This window comes from Tiliqua scincoides, chromosome 8 (genome assembly GCF_035046505.1).
Source record: "Tiliqua scincoides isolate rTilSci1 chromosome 8, rTilSci1.hap2, whole genome shotgun sequence".
Taxonomy (NCBI): Eukaryota; Metazoa; Chordata; class Lepidosauria; order Squamata; family Scincidae; genus Tiliqua; species Tiliqua scincoides.
Window position 1 is genome coordinate 52,413,712 of NC_089828.1, and position 25,206 is coordinate 52,438,917.

The window sequence follows — 25,206 nt, forward strand, 5'->3', positions numbered from 1 at the left end:
AAAGAAAGAAAGAAAGAAAGAAAGAAAGAAAGAAAGAAAGAAAGAAAGAAAGAAAGAAAGAAAGAAAGAAAGAAAGAAAGAAAGAAAGAAAGAAAGAAAGAAAGAAAGAAAGAAAGAAAGAAAGAAAGAAAGAAAGAAAGAAAGAAAGAAAGAAAGAAAGAAAGAAAGAAAGAAAGAAAGAGACATTGTTCAGGTAAAAGGAGATACAGTTACTTTAAACTTTCATTTTCCCCCCATGATAGCCAGATAGATTTCTGGAGTGAAAAAAGAAAAATCACACATGCTCAGACTTTCAAAATATGCCAAGATAAATATTTATTAACACAGCAGGACTTACAGATCACAAAAGAGAATGATATACAGGAGCTCAAAGGGAGTCATCAGAATCAAAGCATGCAGGTCAGTCTTTGCAGAGAAGAGATATCAAAGCAGATTCGAAAAGGCACATTCACACAGGAAATGTTGAGTTGAAATAGGATACCAGAGTAGGTGGGAATAGACAGCAAAAAAAACTCTCCAGCAGGATTTTTTTTAAATTTCTGATTTACAAAGAATTTTCCAATAAATGCCAATGAAAAATTTTACAGGTATGTCAGTTCAATGGATTGGACAGCCTTCTGACAGTAATCAAGAGCAAGGGCATGGCCTTACTGTAATGCTTGCATGGTCAACAGAAGCAAATCAGAGGCACTGGAGAGGGGGGAAAAATGACCCCAGAACCAAGCTATTCAAATTGACAGGTGTGATAAAGGGAAGGGTTAAAATTTGGCAGAAAAGCAGCAGCAGCCTGGCTGAAATTAACATGCAGCAAGTGCTTAAAGGGTTAAAAATGTGTGCCAGAGGTTAAAAAAACCACAATCAAGCCACATTATTAGTATCAGCTACCTTCTGCACAAGGAATTATTTAGCAAAGTTTAAAGAGACAGTATCCCCTTGAAAGAGCTTGGAAAAAGTAGTCTCTCCACCCCACCCCACCCCACCCCTACCCCAAGATGTTAAGGCAATTTGATTGAAAAGTGACAGATTCTAACATCCATTCTTCCATATCCCTGTAATTCCCCTTCTCTCTATGAACTCCCTTTGGGCAAGAAATAAAAAGCTCCTTTTATTTGTTGTGCCAAAGTTGGTAATAAAGTCCTAAATGATACAGTTCTTGACTTAAGAACATCACTTGTGGAGCCCCTCCAAAGACAACATAAAACAGAAGCCCAATGGCTGGCCAGCCACTTCTCCTAAATCAAGGAATATAAAAAGGGATACTGTCCCTTTCTGATATTTCAGTTTACAGATCAAGTAAAACCTCAGAGAAGAAACTCTACCTTAAAGTAGGTTGACACTCAGAATATTACCAATTCAAAGCTTGAAATGCTTCAAACATTTCGGTACATTTGGTACAGAAAGACCACAGCACAAAAGAGGCGATTTTAACAGTTCAAAACAAGCTTGAAGAGATATCAGACAAGGAGGAAATGAGAAAACAGTATTTTGGCTGGAGTGGGTACAATATTTCCCATCCCTTAACTATAATGGATCACAGACTCGCTGTAGAATCACACACTGCCTCTCTTCAAGTGTGAATTTGCTTTGTCTCATCTGCCCCAACAAGGCCCTAACTCACCATTCATCATTATTGCAATAAAGTTAACAATGGTTACTGCCAATCAGGAAACATTTCTAACCATGGTTTGTTGTAAACCAGTTGTAAATATGGTTGCAACCATGATCACAAACCATGGGTGGTGGGAATCTACATGAGACAGAGGATGGAGGATCATAGTGGCCTACTTCTGATCCCCCAACTGTGATTAAAAGATAGGAAGCATTAGTACTGAACCAGCCCTCAAGAAAAACATCAGACTTGGCACTAGAAACCGCATGAGGATTCTGTTCTGGAAAACCAAACACACTTCTCATTACATCTCAGAGTTTGAAACACTGCGTATCAAACACATGATCTGCTTAATCATTCCAAAGACCAGTATGCACCTCTTGATGCTATCCAATGGCAATTTAGCAATCTCTGAATTGCTATGGACGCTAAAACCTTGGAAACTACTGCACATAAAAATCAAGCTACTGTCAGGAAAGGTTAGAAAAATAGTAGGAAAAAGTGCTTCTGAAAAACCCAAAGTAAAGACTTTCAAGGACACATACTGTAGGAGCCAGAAAACTGGGCAACCCACCAGACCTGAAAACCACATCCAAGCATATTAGCATACAAAAAGTGTGTAATTCTTCATTAAGAATAATTATTCCTGATATTTCGCACCCTGTTAAGAGTAGTTCTCCACACCTAAAGCCAACAATGATTTTTTTTGTTTGTTCCCTACCTAAAAATATAGTGTAAGACTACAATACTATCATTTCTCTTTCTCTATCCAAGATCTGGAAACATAAAGAGTGGAGGATACAGTTCACATGGAAATAAGTAGATTTTTCAGAAATTGCCTTCCTGATACAAATATCAAAGCTGCATAATACTTTTTTGGGGAATACTGTAGTTTCTCCATATTTTTAAAGGCCACAAATGTTTCCCTTTCTATACGTACAGATTAAGAAAACCACGCAACATAAAAAACAGGACACTTGTGAAGTTTAACGAGTTGCAGCCCAATTGGAGGTGCCTCATGCTAATTTCATAACAGAAGTGACAGAACAGGGAATCCCTGCCAGGGATTCTAGTAAAGTAGAGCTACCCTGGATTTTATTTCAACCAGAAACACTTACAAATAACTGTGCTTCCACAGCCTTTCACGCACTTCCAGTCACAGCTGCAACTCTTAAAGACACAACTAACTGTATTCCATTTCCTGTCTGGCAGACAAAGCCTTTGAGGCCAACATTGCTGAGTCTTGGCACAGAGGCTGCAGCCGAAATCTAAAGGGCATTAGGCTTGTTTGCATGTGTGGTTGGCAGCGTGGGAGCTGCCTCCATTTGACAAGATTCCATGCTGCAGCAGTACACAGCTAAATTTGAGAACCACATGGGCAAGGCCAACCAGGGGGGCACTTCTCACCCGATCATTCAGGCTCAGGCAGACAAGACCAATCACGGGGGTCCCACCTCTGTAATTCAGGTATTCAGGCTCATACTGCAGTGATATAGGATCTTTCCACAGGGACAACTCGAATGTTTGTGTGAATGGATTCAAATTCAGGGGATGGTCATTTGGGATATTATCTTTTCATGCATCATCAAAGTTCTTCTTTTGCATATTAAGAGAGATATGTTTTATAACATCAGAATGGCTACATCAATGTATCTTGATGACAACGAATACCATTGGGATGTCATCTGTCCACTGACTTGCATTGTGTACCATGGTGAAAGTATACATTGCTGGGACCATATTGCCATTACAAACCACATACATCTCCACCCTATAAGTATGGGCTTTTGGATACAAAAACTGAACATGAAAAAACAATCCTAGCTCAAGAGGTTCTCTCATTTTTGGTACTAAAGAAAGATTAGGGCCTATGCTTCTAGAATTGTTGCTTGATTCATTATTTTGACATGGAAACAATCAAGGTCACCCATGTCTGATAATCTGTGCAAGTAACATGGTAGCTATACTATTTAGAGATGATTACAGTGCAAGGATTGCACATGGCAGAATTTCAAAGACAGAGATACCGATGTAAACTGTAGTTAGAACAAGGAATGTCCACTTTCTCAACTGTGGTTAAGCAGTACTCTCTACTGACAGCAACTGTGGTTTGAAACTGCCATTTCAAGTAGGTTTCAAATTCTAGCTGAAATGATTTCCTGGCTAACCTTGACTGTAGTCAACACTGGTGCTGAGGCATTGCTTAACTGTGGTTAATACGTATGTGGGGAGATTCCGCCACTGTTATACCTGCAATGACTATTGTAAACACATATCAGTCTCCTAGGTGCAGTGTTCATTCTGACACTGCAGTTTTACAGATCTCTGAACATGAATGAGATTTTCCAAACACAGACCAGTGTTATTCCAAAGTAAAAGAATACCTTCAGAACAACAGAAGATGGACAAAACTAACTTGCAAATTAGCTAACCCTTGGAGGAGTGAGGTCACCACTTGTTCACAGCAATTTGGCTTACACACTCTAGTGGCACCTTGAACACTAGAAGAGCAATTTCCCCTATGAGGACATCAGTAATACTACATGGTGTAGGGTCTGGTTCAAATGATCCGATCTAAAACAACCCAAAAAAATGCATTTATACTGATTGATTAGCAGCTAGCCAAGAATACAGGTTCAGAAGCCTTTTCCCAGTGGAGGCTCAGCGCACAACACTGAAAATTGACTCAAGGAATAACACTTTTGGACATTTTCCATTGCCTTTGTCACCAGAGCAATCTAACTAGTTCCTCACCTGCTGCTGGTGGATGCTGGCCACTAACGGTTGGCAAATCCAAAGAGCTATCAGACATGACATGCTTAAGGTCTCCTCCCACGTCCGCCAGTTTCATGTCAAACTGAACAGAGAGTGCATCTTCAGAGTCTTCCTTGCCCATACTACTGCCCCCAATGGACGGGAGGTCCAGAGACTTGACAGAAGCAGAGTCCTCTTTGGCATGCTTGAAAGTTGCCAGTTTGTCAACCAGGGATTTTTCAGAACTAGAGGAAAACTTGTTTGAGTGGAAGTCAGCAAAGTCATCTTCACTTTTCACTGATGAAGGAGTGTGGTCTTTGAGTTCTTCAAAGCCCAATCCAGGGCTTTCCAGAGACAGCTGTTTGAAAATATCATATTTGGTGGGAGGAACAGCAGCATTTGCAGGACTCTGTCCACTCTTTGCGCTGCTGACCGAGGAGCCAGCAGGAGGAACAGGACTGGTGTCCTGCTTGAGAGCACTGAATTTATCATCTGGCTTCTGCTCGGAAGAACTGGTGCTGTTATTGAAAGCCATGAAATCCGCAAACTCATCCTGAGTGGTTGTGTTAGAAGTGCAATTTGACAACCCACTGAAAAGATTGAAATCGGCAAAGTCATCAGCCAAGCTTGAGCTATTACCAGGCATTGACAGAGTGGCAGTGGAAGCAGTTGCTGGTGGTGGAGGGAAAGATGCTGGTTTTGGTGAACTGTAAGTGGCTGGAAAGGAGAGAGGCCTGTTCTCTCCAGTAGGGGTTAAAGAAAACAGATCCAGATCCTCCAGATTCAGAGAAGGCTTTGCCTGTGGTGGTTGCTTAGACTGTGAGGGTAAAGAAGAGAAAGGTGGGGGGAAAGGTTTGTCTTTTGTTGGTGGGTCTAGTGGTGAGATGCTGTCAGCGGTTTTGAAGTCTGTGAAGCCGTCATCTGTCCCTGCGAAGTTCTCTCCTGAAGGCAGAGGAAGATAGTCAGTTGGATTTTGGAAAAAATGTCAACTACAACACTTTGAAGTCAAGCAAAGGAATTCATGTTACTTCACACAAATGCTCAAAATGATTTTTTTTCTTGTTGCATTTCAGCACTCTTCTTTCCAAAGGCTCGGCGCAGGTAACAAAATAACAGATACAATAACATAATGATAAATTGCACCGGACAAAATGCAATAAAAAGTTACATACTTTTAAGTCCCAGTGGAAGACAAGCATGTACTTAAAATTCCCATTAAAAATTAATGAACTTATCTTTGGTTGCAGCATGGCCAGAATGCCCCATTTATATTATATATTTTATATTCCTATAGGATGAGACTTTCAATAGTGCAGATAATTTGATTTAATACAAATAAAGTTTGTTACTGAAGACTGTTTACAACTGCTATACAAGATGGCTACAATTAAGATGTTCTTTTATCTGCACTCTTTGTTTTAATATTGTATAGGTATATCCTGCATTTTTGTCCACGGTGGAACACGGTTTGTCAGGGTGGCATATATGGGATTCCAAGTCAGCCTCCTGTCCAGGCACTGACCATACCTAAACCAGCTCTGCTTTAGCAAGGGGCCTGTCATGTACCCTAGTCCATGTCCTGGGACCATGGTTGTTTTTACAAGCTTCAAAATTCCTTGTTGGTAGCAACCAGGCAGTTGACTAAGGTTCAGGAAAGGGGGTAAGACTTCAGGTAACCAGTTAATTAAGCTTTACAAAAGGTGGTTTTTTTCTGTTTTAGGTAGCAACTGTCATCATAGATACTCACGGGCAAGCAGGCTTAAAAAACATTGTGAACTAGAAACTCAATTTTTAAAAATTAAGTTCCAATAATTTCAGCAACACACACACAAAGCATAATATATAAAGATCCATATACAGAAGTTTAGGAAACAGAAAAAACTGGTGGGGAAAAAAAGCACAGGTAAGATATAATCCCTGTGAGATATAAAAAGATTGTCAATTAGACAATTTTAAAAAATAGACAAGTCAATAAAGCAACAAAATATCATAGAGGGTGCTTAAGGGGGGCCCATATTCTAGAAAGCATTTTCAGAGTAAGATACAACAAAAAAGGCACCAGGTGATCTGAAGAAAAAAAAAAACTTCAAGTTTAGCTCAGGTGAGTTCATTTTCCTATTATGAAATGCTCCCAAGTTCTCAGAGACAGTGAAAGTCACTGAGGGCAGGATCTGCCCTTTCTAGGGAACTGTACTGTGATCTTGACGGCAGTCAATAAAGAATGGAGATCAAAGCCTTACACAATGTCTCTTCAAGTTCAGGGAAATAAAATATAGCCTTAATTGCAGGACTGTAGATATTCTCTGTTGCACACACAATTGCTCTGACGCCTTTACTGATCTCTTTTGCATAACTATAGCCTTCTGTTTTAAAAAAGCACACACAATTTTTATAAAATGATTCCATACCTGCTTATCCCTGACTTTTGAATGTTGGTGCCAACAGGAAACAAGTTTATAGAGATTAGCACACAGACCTCTAGTGGAAGGGGTATTCTGCAACTGTGGGATAGCCACCAACACTTTCCCCTCTGCATGTTCATCTAGTAGTCCAGTATTGTCTTCTCTGACTAGTAGCAGCTATTTAGGGTCTCGGACAAAGAAAGGTCTTTCCCATTTCCCAATACCCAATCCTTTTAACTGGGAGCGTAAGTAATGGAAACGAGAAAGTGCACTCTACCACCGAGCTCTGACCCCACCTATGAAGTTGCTAGAAGGATAAATACTAAACTACTATGTTAGACTGTGAATGCATGTGGCAGAACTACACATTACTCCAGCAAACATGAGATAACATTTTTAAGGGAAGAACTGAAGCATATGCACTTAAACCCTTCCTGTGGCAGCAACTTCTCCCTGCAAATCTCTCCACTCCACCACCACCCTAGGTTTACTTCCAATCTAGAGAAGGAAGAATGAAAAGCAGACTTCTGGGAAATATGGTGAGAACAGATTAAAATTCTTCCTTGCCCATGCCCTCTTATCAGCATCACGAGGCACACACAGGTCAAGAACACCTCAAAAGGTACTTTAACTGCTACAACTAGAGATCCTCTGCAGTTCAGCCCTTGCTATTCCTAGGTGGCTGACTGGGATCAATGCAGGCTGCACTGCCCACATGTGTGGTTGAGTTCCCAGGGCAACTGTGGAAGTATCCTGGGGATAAGGGCAACTCATGCCTCTTGTCCAAACGTTACACTTCTGCAGCTCTCGCTCAGATTTTTATGGATGCTTCCCTAATGAGTAAATTTTTTTACTCATTTTTACTCATGAGTAAATTTTTTTTACTTTAGGATGCTTCCCTAATGAGTAAATTTTTATGGATGCTTCCCTAATGAGTAAAATATGAGACCAGACGTTTAGGTTGCTGCTGTCAAATTGATGATTAAAATTATAGCTTAGTTTAACACCATTTGAGTTAAAATCTGCTTTATTGAACTAAAAGCCAGCAACAAGGGACACAATCTGGTCCCACATTGCCATGAGGCAAATCCTAGTGGTTTATGTGAATGTCTGGTTCATTGAGAACTCTTGCAATCTAGCAAATAATTAAATGTAATCAGTATTTCAAGGCCAGGCCCTAAAAGGCTGTGGTTATGTCAGGGCACCTAACGGTTCAGATTTGGCAAGATTCCCAGTCCATGGCTCTGAACCAAGATAGTTATTTATAAAATATGCAGATATCTTGTTACATCCTGGAGAACATAACAGGCTGAAAAACAATACTGTTTAGGAGGGAATCTAGTTTGCATTCAAGAGGTGCTCTCTTCTCAGAGGAAGGAACTTGACAGATTCCAAGCCTTCTATGCACAAGACCAGCAAAATATCTATTGCTACAATGGCAGGAAAAATAGGTGGCAAGAGAGGATGACCTATTGAGTGCACAATCTGCAATGCATCTTTGCACTCTACACAGGTAATGTAACCCACTCTACTCCAGAACGTCTACTGCTGGAGATAAGTGGGCTTCTCCCGCACTGCAGCAGAATGTTACCTTTCTCCAGAGAACAGTGGTAGTAGAATGGGATCTATGGGAGATATACACATATACAGGGAGCACATGGTTTGTGTGCAGAAGGTCTCAGGTTTAATCCCTGGCAGCATCTCCAAATAGGAGTAGGAAAGACACCTGACCTTCAATCCCTGGAGAGCCTCAACCAATTAGTGGAAACAGATGCAAATGGACTCATGGAAAGTTGCAACTGAAGTGTTTCAGTCTGTTATAGTTTCATACCCATGATTAATTTTAACTGAAGAGTTCAATGCATTTAAATTTCAGTTAACCCATTCACCAGCACGACATATTTACAGATGTTAAAATAGGTCTCAAATTACAATGTAATCCCTTTTTTCTGTATCTATGTGTCTATGTCTACACACATATACAAAAATTTTGTTTAAATTTCAGAGTACCCATCACCAAAAAAAAGAGCGGAGTCAGTTTCACAAACACTGTCATGAGTTAACAAATAAGAAGTCAATTGAACAGATTTAAGCTTCAGCAAAAACACTGAGAACCTACTGAATACGACTCCTGCTGTATGGAAAACAGTTTCTTCAAAGAGGATGACTGTTTTTTTTTTCTCCAGGACAAATTTGTGAAACTGACATGAAATCAAAATTAAATGCACAACACAGCAAACAACTTACTGATGAACTGCAAGCCTTTCCGTTAGAAATGCAAGCTGGTGAAAGGGTTAAAAATGACAATTGGGCAATTTAAAATCAACGTCTCTCATGTAATAAACTGAAATGCTGGGCTGGCTGCAAGTTGTTTTTTTTTAACTTCCTTAGACAAGCTGAAATTTTGTGTGTTTATTCCCTCCCACTTTTTGCCAAGCACATACTGATAATGACTGAAATGATCAATAATGCACTGGGATACTATACTCTTATTTTTGGAGTGAGCTTTGTTGCGTCTTAACTACCCCGGCCCTTTACAACCTATTCCCTGGGCATCTATGGTGTTGGAATGCAAGGAATTTCATCCAGGCTCTTGGTTTTGAGCAGTGACCAGGACATAGATTCAGAAGATGTAGTTGGTACTTTGGCCCAGAATGAAAAAAGGGGAAAAAATCTCAGGGAAGCAACTTGGGGCAAGCAAAACGCCATAGTCCCACAAGGAGGATGTTAAGTGAACAGGAGTCATAGCTCAATGAAGGAGCACTTACATGCTGATGGTCTCAGCTTTGGTAGGGCTTGGAAAACCTGTCTGAAGCCTAGATAGCCACTGCCAGTCAGGATAGACAGACAACAACAAGGTATATGGACCAAGGGTTCCAGCTGAAGGCAGCTTTATATATTCAACAGAAGCATTTACAGTGTAATTGGGAATTCCTCTTATTGCTTTAATTCTATTGGTGGTAGCAATGAAACATTACTTTTCCCTTCTCATAGTGTGGGAACAGGACAGGGAAGAGCAGAAAATCCTATCTGAGATGCCTTAGCTAGTAACTTTTTACTAGAATCTATTTGATCCTATTTAATCCTATTTTGAGATGCCTTAGCTAGTAGCTTTTTACAGGAATCTGGAATCTATTTTTACTGGAATCTCCCTCACTGTATGGTTCAACTGGGGTATTATCTGAAAGCCATGGGGAGCCTTGTGGCATACAGGCTACGACATCACTCCAGGACCTAAGCAAAGCATCCCCTCCCTACTTCAAAGACCTATGACCTAGGAAGTGTTCCATCCAGATCAGGTACCTATTGGACTTTAATCATCTAATATCATTACTCGCCTCCAAGACACTAACTACATGCAGCAGCATCTTCCATTACTACTTATCACATAGAGATCATGGTAAGATGGCATTACAGTTGAGTATACTGTGAAACTGAGATTAATAATGCACTTCCTCTGGCCAACAAGATTCATGCTGCAGTATACAGGCTAGTCTTAAGGTGCCACAGGATTCTCCTGAGTCTTTTTGCCCTGGGAAATGAGATCTTTCCCAGAAAATATGACAGAGCTGTCTTCTGGAATCTTAAACAAATTCATGTTCCTGGAAATAGCTATAAAAGAACTACATTCATTGCAGTAGTATAAAACAGTAATTAAAAAGGGCTAGGTTTTAGTGTGGCAGTTTCCCACCACCTTCATGGGTCAACAAAAAATATGACAGGCATTTTAGGAGCAGCTATTTATGATGGTGGGAAGTATTTAAGCCAGAAACAGCAGGAACACAAATTCAGGGAGCTAGTTTAACCTATAAAATCCTAACACATAGACAGTATTTGATGTACCACAAAAATCTGCCTTCTCCTTTTAACAGCCCACAATGATTACTACAATTAACAAAGTACAATCTCTTGGTGTTGTGCTCTGTACATTCAACAAGGACTAAAGGTTTGTAGCCGAATATATAGGTGGCTATTTTAAAATGTGAGCTGCCTACATTGTCTGTGTAGCATCTGGCCATATATTTTCCTCTTTTCTCCACATGTAATCCTGCTTTGTCTCTTTCCCTTCCAGATTCCTCCCTGCCCCAGTGACTAAAGAGAGTCTCCTGATTAAATAAAGATTAGGCAATTGGATCTGTTTTCAGAATCAATTTGCAGATCACTTAGAACTTCCATAAATTGCCTACAAATAAACACAATTTGAAATTCTTAGTTTAGAATAATGCATAAGCAACACATAGGCAATGTCTTCAAAGAAGCATTCCATCTTTCATATGCTGTTATCTTCTGCCCTCACATAAGCTCTCTTACCTTCCCCTTATCTCTCCCTGTCAAATCCCCAAGATCTGAACAGTTTAGCCAATATAAAGCCAGTATAAAAATCTATCACCACATTACAATACTGATAGGATTGCCTCTTGATGCATCCTTATTCACCCACCCCTCACCAGACTCTGCCACTTCCTATCCTAGCGGCCCAAAGTGTGTGCACACTTCAAAAGCGCTGCAAGACTATAGGATCCATGGCAATGAGATTTTACTCATCTACAAAGAGTACTAAAATAACTCAGAGAAGTGTGAAAGGAATGCAACATAAGACAAATTTTGAATGCTTACCCAAGGATTTACTCTCAGGTGGCTGCTCCAGTTCTCGGAAAGCGCTGTATTTGTCTCCATAATCTTTTGTGCATGCAATTTAAACAAATATTTAGAACGCTGTTAAACTAGGAAAAAAGACTGGGGTAAAGTTCATTATCAAATGCAGACTTAGAACTGCCTCAGAAATACCCATAATGCTGCTTCCTCCCTTCTTAAGGTTCATCTTTTCCATAAAGGCTTTGGTACCATGCCTCAATTCCCATTCTCTCATGCAGACATTTCCACACTGGGACGTCACGACCTGTCGCTGCCCCCTTAAGGGGCAGGGCAACAGCAGCAACACAGTCAGCACAGTTGTGCCGCTGGGGACAAAAGGGGTTTTTAAATTCTTACCCGGGGGTCAGTATAGCTCTCCAGAGGGCCTTCCTGCACCCCCAAACTGTTGTAAACAGTGAAAAAAGCCACTTCCAGTTTTAATCGCAAAACTGGAAGTGGTTTTTTTCCACTGTTCAGATGTTTGGAGGCATGGGGAGACTTTCAGAGAGGGTTGCAAACCCAAAGAACCCTCTGGACAGCTATAGTGACCCCCATGTAAGTAAAAAAACACTTTTCATCACATCGCTGCCCCTCCCCTGCAAGCATTTACAGCATCCCAAACTGTCCCTGAGAATCTGGGAACCCCTCTCCTAGGGTAATGAATCTTAAGTACATGTGACTGAGACACAAACACACAGGATTCTCCTTTTTACTATTGCCTCCACTTTGCTTCCCTCCTTCTTGCTGCCTCCCTTGTGTCAATATCTAGATTGTAAGTCTCTTGGGGCAGGGATCACTCCTTTCACTCTATGTAAAGTGCTATTGAAGCTGCTAAACACATGAATATTGACAGAAAGATGGTGCTAAAGACATACGTAAAATAATTATAGAAAGAAAGGATATAAATTAAATAAACTGCCTTGGGTTTACAAAGGTTAAAACAAAGCAATCATTAGAATACAGCACACAGAGAACAGCACTGAACATGTAGCAGCTGATAAAAATAGCGACTCAAAAAGAGTTATAATGCAATATCTTTACTTTTTTGTAAATATCTTTACTTTTTAATTTTTTGTATTTGATTTAATAAAACAAAAAAAGTATAACAAAAAAAGAGTTTTAGTGCATACTTAAAACATGAGCAATAAAAGGGTGAGATGCACTCCCCACAGAAGGCTACTTCACAATTTGGGTATCACAACTAAAATGGACTCTCTTGTCCTCACCAGTCCAGCAGGAGAGGGATAATGAGAAGGACCTCAAATGTCAAGCAAAACTCTTGCAAGTGATAATCCCTGAAGTACCCTAGCCTGACGCTGTCGTAGGGCTTTAATAACACAACCCTACACATTTCTACTCAGAAGTCCCATTGTGTTCAATGGAAAGTGCATATAGGAGTGCAACCTAAGGCTCACAGCCAGCAGCTCAAATTCAGCCATGAAACAAATCAGTAGGTAGCACAGCTGACAAAGAACTAGCATAATATGACCCCAGACAACACTGTAGCTGTAGCACTGTGGACCAACAGCAGCTTACAGACTAAAAGGGACACGAAGCATCATTACTCTTATAGCCTAGACCAGGGGTGCCCAAACCCTGGCCCGGGGGCCACTTGCAGCCCTCGGGGGCTCCCAATCAGGCCCTTGGGGAGCACCCAGTCTCCAATGAGCCTCTGGTCTTCCAGAGACTTTGCTGGAGTTCATGCTGGCCCAACGCAACTGCTCTCAGCATGAGGACGACTGTTCAACCTCTCACCTGAGCTGTGGGATGAGGGCTCCCTCCACTACTTGCTGTTTCATGTCTGTGATGCAGCAGTAGCAGCAAAGGAAAGGCTGGCCTTGCTTTGTGCAAGGACTTTTATATGACTTGAGCTACTGCAAGACCTTCATTCATTCATATAAGTTCCATCTCTAATAAATTCATTTATGTAAACTTATTCAAATTTTAAAATGTAAATTAATTCTTTTTTCCCCTGGCCCCTGACACAGTGTCAGAGAGATGATGTGGCCCTCCTACCAAATTGTTTGGACACCCCTGGCCTAGACAATTTGTGGGAGCAGTTAGCCAACATTAAAAGGTATCACTGGGCTAGTATTTATATGGTCAGGATGTCTGTGACTGGACTCTGCTTCACTGCAGGATAATTAAAGCAGGACCTTAAAGCAGACAGATCGAGCTATGACCCTGCCTCTAACAAATATTAGCTATCATGGCTAATACCTGGCCTCCATATTAGAGGTTGTTGTCCTATGAATGCCAGTTGCTGGGAGACAAACAGTAAAGACGGGGCTATGACAACTTTTGTGCGATGCTTGTGGGCTCCCCAGAAGCCTCTGCCTGATAACTATGAAAGAGGATGCTGGACTACATGGACGGACCCTTGATCTGCTCCAGCAGGGCTCTTATAGCGGACAGATCATTTGAAGAGGCACATATGCACATGACTGAATTCACATAGGTTCAGAATGCATAATTAATAATTCAGAGTTGATGGCAGGATTTGGGAATATGCCTTTTCAGTTGTTATGCCCCTGCAAGGATATTGGTGTTTTAAAAGCAAGACAGGTGCATGGTGGGTAGGGAGAGAAGGCATGCTGTCACTCCTCACTGAATAAGGAGCCATCCACACAAAAATGTAGTCCAGTCAAGTCCACTTTTCCCAAATAAAACCGAGTAAGAGGACAGTAAGAGTATCTGACAAATGGCATTTTACCTCCGAGTGAAGATGTGGCTTCAGCAGGCTTGTCTGAAACAATCCCTTTAAAGACGGCATATTTATCCACAGCAGATGGCATTTTTGTGCCAGAAAGCGGTATGAGCATGGAAGGAGAACTAAATAAAACAAGAGAAGCAGGTTAGCACAAAATTCTGAATTCCCACACATGAAATTTGTAAATGGGGGCAGTCACTAGAATAGGAACTCCTGAGTCTTGTACTAGGGTAAACATGGCCAAAAAATGATCTTGGAGAGATTGACATAATGTCAGTCTCTGCCAACAAGAGAACGCATCTTTGTTCATGGCAGAACATGGGATAGAGGTGTTTCAGACATATACCAAAGAGAACAAAACCAAACACACGTGTGCGTGTTTGCTCCCAACATTTATGCCACAATGCTTCCTGAAGATATTTTAAGGCTAATGGATTAAGGTGGAGAGATAAGCAACACCTACATGCATTCTGCTCTGAGTTATCATCCTGTTCTTATGCTGCAAGTTAAAATTTGTTCTGAAAAAAGAAAGGAATGGATCCCACTCACTGTGCAATATGAACACAAATGCAGGCACCCAGTCATGACTGGCACTTGAGTTGCTGATGGAGGAAGGAAACTACCTTATTTTCTACTCTTCAGGTGTGAAGCTGTGTGTCGAACCCAGCTGCCACCACCTCTTCTATCCTTTCACATAACTCTCCTTATCATACCTCCAACACAATTTTTTAAAAAGTATTCTGTTTTCAATGGAACCTTTTTTTTACACAAGCTCAGTCCCACAATTTCCTGTTCTACTACTAGAAAAGGAACCCTCTACACACTCCCTCAAGGCTGACTCCTAGAAAGTCTGGTTGGCTGTGCATATTTTTGCACCTGTGAGCATGGACTATGTTTTATGGAATTGCAGGTGCCTTCAAAGTAGTAAGCAGTGAACACCCAAGTGCCTTGTGCTTCCCCATTCTTCCAGGTAATGAATGTATTAAGCTGCCTTCTGCTGAGTCAGTTCACCTTCATCCAGTGTATATCTAGACCAGCATGAAATCACAATCAAGTCCCTCTCTCTCAGGGAAGGAGCAAAGTCAGTGATGAGCACAATTTTTGGCCAGCTGCTGAGTCAGCCAAAGTCCCTGAATGGATCCCTGCCAGCAACAATATTTAATCCAATAATGTAGAGACTTCAGTTGGTGACCTACACTGTAAGTTAATATTCTTGAATTCACAGGAGTATTTCATTCCTTCATTTAATCCAGCATTTCTCAAACTGTGGGTCGGGAACTACTAGGTGGGTCGTGAGCCAATTTCAAGTTGGTCCCATTCATTTCAATAGATTTGATGCTGCCATGGTAAGAGGCTGCATTTGGGAAAGTGATACAGACCGGTTTTTTTTAACAGGCATGTATAAAACACGCTCAAAGCATGTATATGCTTTAAGCAATGATCATCAATGGTGTTTACTCTTGGCTAAGTGGGGATAGGATTGCAGCCTTTGGGATGTTTGGGGATTTTTTTTAACAGATCAGCAACTACTTTGGGAGGGTTAGGAGGGTGGTTCTTTATTTTAAATAAATTTTTAAACTTATACAAGTTATTGCAAACTTTTAATTTACTTACTTAGAAGATTGATTCGATTTTGTTGTATGGGGGATGTTAAAAATTTTCCTGCTTGATGATGTCACTTCTGGTCAAGACATCACTTCTGGGTTAATGGCATCTCTTTCGTGGGTCATGACAGATTATCATTCTAAAAGTGGGTTTAGATGCTAAAAGGTTTGAGAACCACTGTTCGATTTTTTTTTTTAATTCACAGCACGTTAGCTCAATGATTTTGCAGACACAACTATGTGCCTAACCACAGAGTTTGTGAATTACTGATCTAAAACACAACTGATTCTGCTCTAGAGTGGTGCAGCTTTATTTGGGTATGTTAACTGCTGCTGTATCTCCTGAATGGGAGATTTTTAAACACCTCACCATACCACCTCTAAAATGAAAGTTACTACTTAAGATTCTCTACCTGCTCTGCTGTTGCACAAGGGTTGTCTTGGTGGATCCAGGCACCTCCCCTTGGAAATCACTAAAAGTATCATCAAGCCCCCCTGACTTAGAAGCATCTTGGAAATCCTGAAAGTCATCATCATCTGGTTTGGTTGCCTAGATAACACAAGAGCAAAGGATTCTTTTTCAGGGAAGTACAGTTAAAATTTGCTAAATCCTTGCAATATACAACAGTGAGTAGGCTTCCTGCCCTACTTTTTTCCTGCATTAAACCTGAAATTCCTACACACCAAGTATATACTTTTACAGCACCATTTCTCAAGGTTGGCCCCTGCCATACCACTTCATATGCGCCACCTATTGGAAGTAACTGATGATGATGCGATCACCAGTTACTTCTAAATTGGGAGGCCAGACGTGATTTCACAAACACTGGTAAGAGGCTCCCGGAAGACGGGAGAGCATTTTCGAGCATGCAAAAAGCACACGCTGGAGCTTTGCCCACCAAACTTCCTACTGCTGCCTGTCGCATTGCTTAGCTGATCTTACTGCTAGGCGGCAGGGGTGTGGGGTCCTGCAAGTACCACTGGGCACCACCTCAAGTACCACCCGTGGTACCACTGCCTGAGTCACTGTTTGAGAGAACTCTGTAGGTAAAATAATTGTCTGCCTTCAGAAGTGGCAACCTGCTGAATTTCTGCATGACTCCAGTTAGGGCCCACCTGCATTCTTATTCAAAAGAGACAAGCTCAGAGCACTACATCTCTGTTAGTTAAATGGGCAGCATCTTCTGAGAGCAAGTCCTTTCATCATGTGCCTTGACAGAATTATCTAGATCAGGGGTGCTCACACTTTTTTTGGCTCGAGAGCTACTTTGAAACCCAGCAAGGCCCGGAGATCTACCAGGGGGGAAGGAAGCGTCTGACAGACACCCCCTTTAATGTATGGAGCCCCTGCTGGAGTCTAGTCAGTTTCATCAGTTTTGTTGCTGCATGCCTGAAGAGCAGCTAAAGTGTCAGTTTCAGTGTCAGTTTAGCTAAATATGTCAGTTTTGTCTAGTCACTAGACGAAACGGACATATTAACAGTTTGGAGAGACAGGGCTCCAGGATCTACTCATTTTGCCTCGCGATCTACCGGTAGATCACGATCCACCTATTGAGCACCCCTGATCTAGATAGACCCAATACAGACAAATAGCAGAATGACTCATCCTGGGTGGAGACAGAGTCAGAACAGCAACTCATGCAAAGACAGTGGACAACTTCTGTATGGGTACTATATTAAAGGTCTCACAGGACACTAATTATCCATTTTCTCCTTATTCAGGTGTTACTCTCCCTGGATTCACTGAACACAAAGACAAAAAACTGGAGTGTTTCAGCTAACCAATAAATCAGTCACATTTCTCAGCCTTTCCCACATTCAGAATTTGTCTGCAGAGGGCAGCACCAAATATGGGGAGGGGTCCTTGGAGTAGTGCAATTTTGGGGAAGGAATGGTACGGTGTTTGATACCACATGGATGAACCGACGTCTGTGGTTGCCGCTGCCCCCGGCAAACAGATAACCAACATGGGAAGGCTTGAGGACAAGGGATGTTTGCCCACCCCACCCCATACACATTCAGACATAATGCCTGAATAGGGCCTTTGTTTTTTCTAAGGGCCCTGACAAACAGTCTGAATTGGCAAACAAACTGCCATGCCCAGTTGCAGAGTTTTTCACACTGTACACTTTAAGATTACTGTAGATACTCATGTATAGTACTTGAAATTTTTGCCAAGTAATCAAGCTCCAATTATCACTTCGCCTTATCTCCAGGTCAATAAGAGGGCAGAGCCTTTCAACTCTGAACAGTTTGTTTCTCAGCTGAGCTGTTGCTCAGCTCAGGCAGGCACCTCCTTAGTTCCTATAGTTACTTTCCAGGCACATTCCAGTCAAAGTTAACCTTTTATTCTCCTTCCTTCTGCTGCAGCCTGGTTCTGCTTGGCAAATGCTTGCAAAGCAGGTCTGTTTTTTGAAACACCAGGATGGGACCCTCCTTCCCAGGCTACAATTCAGTGCACCATTACTTAAGAGTAACACCCATGGAAAGCAGTGGGTCTACTTCTGAGTAAAAAGGATTGCAAATATCTCATCTCTCTGCTGTGAATTGAATTGCACACTCTCAGTTATGTGTTATGGGTTGTATGTAGAGCTTCTGGCTTAACAAACCAGACAACTTAAAGGTGGATTTGATTCATGGATCTCCTGCAGTGGCTCCCAACCTTTTTCACTTGCCTGTCCCTTGGCAGCCCATTTCCATAAATTGTTCCCTTCATATTACCAAAATGTTTGTAATAATACAAGCCCTCATCTCCTCTCTATGAAAACCCAGACTTCATGTATTCATCACAGCATTTTCTCTTTTTATCTGTTTGAGGAACAGAAGACTCTGCTTTTGCACTGTTTTGCACCAGAAGTGTGCTGAGAAATTCTGGCTGATTGATCACTTTTCATATTATGTTTCAGCTTTTTTACTGTGCTGGTTTTCGATCACTGGTTCGTACATGAATTGATGACCAAAAACTAGCTATTGGTGGGGCTTTCACAGCCAACTAGCTACCTCCCTTCCTGCCTTGCTAGTCCTTGCAAGGCATTCCTGCCTTGCAAGGCATTCTGGAGCACGGCCTGCCTTTTTCTGCCATTCTTTTTCAAGTACCCCTACAGGTCCCCTACAGATCTCCAACACTCTTTCTCTCGATACTGAGCTAAACAAATGCATCGGTAAAGCAGCTACCACATTTTCCAGACTCACAAAGAGAGTCTGGTTTAACAAGAAGCTGACAGAACATACCAAGATCCAGGCCTACAGAGCTTGCGTCCTGAGTACACTTCTGTACTGCAGCGAGTCATGGACTCTCCGCTCACAACAGGAGAGGAAACTGAATGCTTTCCACATGCGCTGCCTCCGGCGCATTCTCAGCATCACCTGGGAGGACAAAGTTCCTAACAACACAGTCCTGGAACATGCTGAAATCCCTAGCATGTATGCACTGCTGAAACAGAGACGCCTGCGTTGGCTCGGTCATGTCGTGAGAATGGATGATGGCCGGATCCCAAAGGATCTCCTCTATGGAGAACTCGTGCAAGGAAAGCGCCCTACAGGTAGACCACAGCTGTGATACAAGGACATTTGCAAGAGGGATCTGAAGGCCTTAGGGATGGACCTCAACAAGTGGGAAACCCTGGCCTCTGAGCGGTCCGCTTGGAGGCAGGCTGTGCAGCTTGGCCTTTCCCAGTTTGAAGAGACACTTGACCAACAGTCTGAGGCTAAGAGGCAAAGAAGGAAGGCCCATAGCCAGGGAGACAGACCAGGGACAGACTGCACTTGCTCCAGGTGTGGAAGGGATTGTCACTCCCGGATTGGCCTTTTCAGCCACACTAGACGCTGTGCCAGAACCACCTTTCAGAGCGTGATACCATAGTCTTTCGAGACTGAAGGTTGCCAATACAATATATACAGGTCCTGTTGAGTGTCCCTGGGAGTACGTGAGTACCAGGTTGGGAACCACTGTTTTACTGGTATGTAAGTTTACAGTGCACTTACTCTGATAGTGTTTACAAAAAGGTGGTGAAGACCAGAATTTTAAAAAGAATAAAAATGTATCATGATCTTTTACTATGTTTTTAATAAATTAGAGACTACAGTTCTTAGGTAACAATTAGTGGTAGGTTATTTTTCAGGATCTGGCCTCGGGTAAAATCAGACAGAACTATAGTCAGACACCCCCCTAAGTTTAACCCCCAACTTATCCGAGGGTCATAGAAAATCCCATGATTGTTGGCTCAAAACCTGCCCTTGACTTATCTGTGGGGTCGACATATAGGCGTGTGCCTGTGGTATCTAGCTATGCTGCACAATTCAAAACAAGTAGATGAGGAGGAACAAGAGTATCAATGGAATTAAATACCCAGCTCTTGCAGGACTACTTTTGGAGCAGAGAGACTGCAGAAAGCACTTCCACAGTTAGCTACAGACTCAGCAGGCTTTTGAACTAGACACAGTCTAAAATACTTCAGTTGCATTGTTTAGAAGTAGCTAATAAGGACAAGCTGCCCTGACCTTGCTTCAAGGAGAGTGCCAGATTATTACCAAGTCTACCCAGCACTAACCTGATTTGCAGAATAAGCATGAATGAAACTGCCAGAAGCCTGTGGGGCAGCTCCACCCAAGGGTGCGGCCATGCTGATCCCCATGACTGTTGGCCCTATGCTAAGAGGCATAGAAACCGGAGGCCCAGCAGACATCATTGGCTGTTGGCTCACTGTGACAGGGATTGACATGGGGAGTCCACTTAATGTAGGAATCGGGGCAGATGGAAACTGGTTTAAAACATCCACGTTCATTGCTGGAACTCCTCTCTGCAGGGATGAAAGAGACAGGTGCGTTTTCAAACCGGACTTTATCCAATTGCAACACAGATTTGTAGCAGCCTACATCAGGCCTCCATCATCTATGGAAGAATCCTAGTAATCTGGTTCGACCCTTGAAATAAGCATTCACATGCAATATTCTGTGAACAAACAGCAGAAGCAGAGGTAAGAACTGCTCTCTCCCCACGAGCACTACCTCAACATTCTAAGACCATTATTCTATTCTAATAACAAAGAACGTATAATAAAGAATAAATAATAAAGAATAAATAAATAATAAATAATAATAAATAAATAATAAAAATAATAAAGAATAAAGAATAATAAAGAATAAAGAATAATAAAGAATAAATAAATATTATTATAAAGAATAATAAAGAATGTTATTCTAATAACATTCTATTGCCAGATGCAAGGGAGGGCACCAGGATGAGGTCTCTTGTTATCTGGTGTGCTCCCTGGGGCATTTGGTGGCCGCTGTGAGATACAGGAAGCTGGACTAGATGGGCCTATGGCCTGATCCAGTGGGGCTGTTCTTATGTTAAGACGCTCCTACCTGAGTTACTGCAATCATAGCCAGAACAGTGTATAGTTCTTCTTTTGTCAGCTTTCCAGGTGTGGTGCGATTTGCTAAGGCCCATATTTGTCCAAGAGTCTCTCTGGGAAGTGCAGACGACATCAGAATAGGATACAGTTTGCCTGTGTCTATCCCAGTAGGTGTTACGGTGGTTTCCAAAATTTTCTTGTATAGATCTAGAAAAAAAAAAGTGGTTGGTTGAGAAGGCTGAACACCATGTGCTTGGAAACTATTGTCTTGCTTTCTGTTCAGAGGATAAGTGCGTCAGCAGGAAATAACAATCTGTTCTGACAATCTGTTCTGACTGTACAGAGATTCCAATGAAAATAACAGAGGCAGGAGAGCCCACTGGGATGCAACATGGGTCTGAGTTAGCTGCCTACACCTCTCAAGTACAAGCCATATTGCGAAACAGAACTCCTCAGGAAGGATACCTCCCTATTTGGTGTTGCCTTCTGTAGGCAAACTCTGAAGGTGGGAAAGGCTGAGAGGTGTGGCTAGTGGATTTATTGGTATGGTTGGCTGACAGGCTGCAAAGAAGGGAAAATAAATGGGGAATTTTTCAGGCAGGCTGGGCCTACTACCCAAAAGGTATAACCTCTCAAAAAACACACCCAGCCTGTGGCAGGTGACAAGGTCTGGGCAGAAGAAAGCAAAAAGTTCACTTTCAATGTGTGTCTCTTTAGAGGTGTAGTTACAAATTAGTGATTTACCACATTGGTGTTCTATTGTTAATGACTGCAGTGGATATCTTGTAACATCTGAATTGCGCAGCACAGCAACAGGATATCAACTGTAACTCTTGCACTTCCAGGTCTTTTGGATTGCCTCATTTTCTTGACATGTTTGCCTCTTTCTATATGTATTGGCCAATAGAGGATAACACTCCACGCTTTTGATGATGTGGACTAAGTTCTAGCCCACAAAAGCTTATACCAGAACAAAGCTAGTAGTCTCTAAAGCAATGACTTTCAACCTTTTTCATCTCACAGCACACTAACAAGGCACTAAAAAGGTCAAGGCACACCATCAGGTTTTTGACAATTGATAAGGCACACCATGCTGTCAGTGGGGGGCTAACATCTCCCATTGGCCCTATTAATAAATGACCTTCCCCCAAATTCCTGTGGCACACCTGTGGACCACTTGAGGCACACCAGTGTGCCACGATACAGTGGCTGAAAATGGTTGCTTTAAGATGTCACAGGACTCTTTTGCAGATCTTTGAAACAATATGATAACCTAATACATGAGACAGGTCTGGGATGAGCAAACACACCATCCCGCTTGTAGGGTGTGTGCACAGCATTCTGCCTTCTACCTTCTGGGGGGAAAGCCATTGTCTCTCCCCAGCTTAAGTGTCACAGGCACTGCTGAGTGGCATAATTTACTCAAACCATTTTGCTGTTCTTGCCCCTTACTGTGGGTTACCTGAACAAAAATTTAGTTAAAGTTAAAAAGAATAACAGACTTACACACACAAAAAAATGTTGCATCTCCCCAATGACTACTATAAGCCATTAAAGACTCATGCAAGCTAAATCCTTTCATTGCCCCCACTCCTGACTGTTACTTGAGGGATATTAAAAACCACAGTGACACTGTCAACATTCCATGGCTCTTTGGGAGCATTGAGCATGCTCTGTTGACCTTTTCCTGTTTTAAAACATACCACATACATGCAAACACACTGAGTTACAACAGACGTCCTCTTAACGGGGAATTGTGTCGGGAAACTAAAGTGAAATACAAGTCCAATCAAATATTAGTAGTACAAGACATTCTTGGTTTCTTATTCAAGACTTGTGCCAGTTCTCCTTGATGCCAGCACACAAGAATTTGCATTATAGACAGGCACTTTGAACTTGGACAGAAGCACACTGGGACTGTGCTAAACAGGGGGTGCCTTTCTACTTTAAGCCTGACAGCAGTTGGAGCATGGGTAGAATCCGACAGGGAACTCATTCCCTTTGATACACTTCACTACACACTTCTGAAGAAATGGCTTTTGTTCTTTCATTTCTTGTAAAGGGACATCCTTAGCAGTAGGACCCAGTTTAAAATTTTGAACTGCCTAATCAATATTTATCACAGCACTCTCCGTCTGCCATGTCTCCAACATGTGCAAAGGCAGGAAACCTTAAGAAACAAGCTGGTTCAATTACAAGGAATCCAGAAAGGGAGATATGTTCCCAAATTACTGATATGACAACTGTCATATGACAATTTCTAGGGAGGTGCACTACCATCATTGAACTGTTATTGGGCTCCTGTCCCAGTCTGCCTCCATCAACAGCCATCTCACCTGACAGCACCAGAGGGAAAGGTGCACTCCATCAGCACACCTGCCACTGAGCTCTACTTTCCCCAGATTCCATTACCAGTCATTTTATCTCGCAATAGGAAGAGACAAAACAGCAGGGACCCCTCCACTGGCCTGACTGGGACCAACCACTACTTAGTTTTCCCAGAACCTAACACAGAAAGCTGCTTTATACCGAGTCAGACCACTGGCCCATCTAGATCAGTAGTGCCAACACAGACTGGCAACAGCTATCCAGGATTTTAGAAACAAATTTTACCATCTACCCCAGATAAATAAATTTTAACATCTATCCTACCTGGAAATTGAGGCTAGAACCTTCTGTACACAAAGCAGGTTCCCTGCCACTGAGCTACGACCCCTACACTGTCTCCTGGGTCAGATGCAACTTGAAAGTGCTGGGACTAGAATTGCCTTGTTTTACTCCTCCCTCCCCAAACCCTTTTATCCCCTTATATAGTGTCTTTTCGAGTGTGAGCCTGCGGGAAGAGCTTATGTTGTACTTTAATCTTTCTACAGTGTCTGGAAAACTCTAGGCACTTAAAAAATGATTCATAACAATAATACCTGGAACTAAGCTATCATTGTAGATCCATGGAGGCATCAGTTGTTGGATTGGATCCTGTGAAGGAAATACTCCAACACCTTAAGAAAAACAAATAAGAAACCATGCTTAGGAAATGATTCCTCTGAAACATTTGCATCATCCCATTTCAAAGATGGAATTAGCTAGCTATAAGTAGCCTGGGAAACCTGTATGTGCCTGGTTCAAAAGAAATAGACATATACAACTTTATGAAAAGACTTCTGCCCTCTTCAATACTAGTCACAGGTCCAAACACTCCAAGAACATACAGCCTGCCATATCTATCAGGAAGGAGTTCTTGGGTCTAATTTCCAGAAAGGCTGGTCAATTAATCAAATGCAGGAGTTCAGCTAGTCATCCTTTTAATAATAAATTGCTCATAGTAAAAGCTATGGCTTTCTCTTGCCATTTCTAGCTCAGAACAGTTTGCTAGCAGAGGAACAGAGATAGTCTGTCTAGTGAAACCTCACACCCTGGTCCTCAGAGCCTCTCGATGGCTTCAGATTACCATTTTTGATATCAGTGTTGAGCTTTTCAACCACTTTCTGGTGGGAATAAAAACAGAAGAGGTTTTAGAAATGAAGGCAACAGCTACTACAAGGGGGAAAACTCTAGTATACTCACTGCGTGACAAATAAACTCATTTGTTCATTTTAAGATAGCCAACAGTCTCATAAAGCATCAGTGATGTGCTCCACTAGTACCGTAAATTGTGCTTTATTACTGAACAGCTAAAGACTTAAGGAAGGATATAGTTTCTTATGCCCCACTGCAAACTCCACCACGAACATATTTTGGCCCCTGTGTTTTGCAGAAATGAGTTCTATGATTTAATTATGCTTTGTTAATAATACTGTTAATAATAATTTGTGGGAAGTACATCTTCTGGAGATGAATTGAGGAGAAACGATCAACTTATAATCAATTGTATATATATGCACATTTTCCTTTCAGAAGGCTGAATATCCATTCTCCCCATCCCCCAAGGTTAACAAAAACGATAACAAGATTTGAGAGAGCGCATGCATTGTCTGGAACAATGATTTGCTGAAAATAAGACAAGTTCTCACGTAAACATGATTGATTTTATTCAAAACAATTGTTAGATTTTTACCATTTAAGGTCACAATCAAAAAGTGAAAGTCAGAGCAAGATCTTGCTGGTGTTAAGTGCAAGACAGGAGAACAGCTTTAGC

The 25,206-nt window shown here is 41.8% G+C and overlaps 1 protein-coding gene across 7 annotated transcripts in view; it reads right to left on the reverse strand.

Annotated features, from left to right (window-relative positions):
- SYNRG (synergin gamma) overlaps window positions 1-25,206 on the reverse strand; it is a 62,277-nt gene that overhangs the window by 20,139 nt on the left and 16,932 nt on the right. For all 7 annotated transcript variants that reach the window (XM_066635170.1, XM_066635169.1, XM_066635167.1 and 4 more), the window contains 7 exons: window positions 23,993-24,070; window positions 21,082-21,278; window positions 20,265-20,513; window positions 16,128-16,264; window positions 14,114-14,232; window positions 11,383-11,445; window positions 4,364-5,305 (listed from right to left, as the gene is read on the reverse strand). In XM_066635170.1, the coding sequence (XP_066491267.1) occupies window positions 4,364-5,305; window positions 11,383-11,445; window positions 14,114-14,232; window positions 16,128-16,264; window positions 20,265-20,513; window positions 21,082-21,278; window positions 23,993-24,070 (1,785 nt within the window). The remainder of the gene's footprint in view (window positions 1-4,363; window positions 5,306-11,382; window positions 11,446-14,113; window positions 14,233-16,127; window positions 16,265-20,264; window positions 20,514-21,081; window positions 21,279-23,992; window positions 24,071-25,206) is intronic.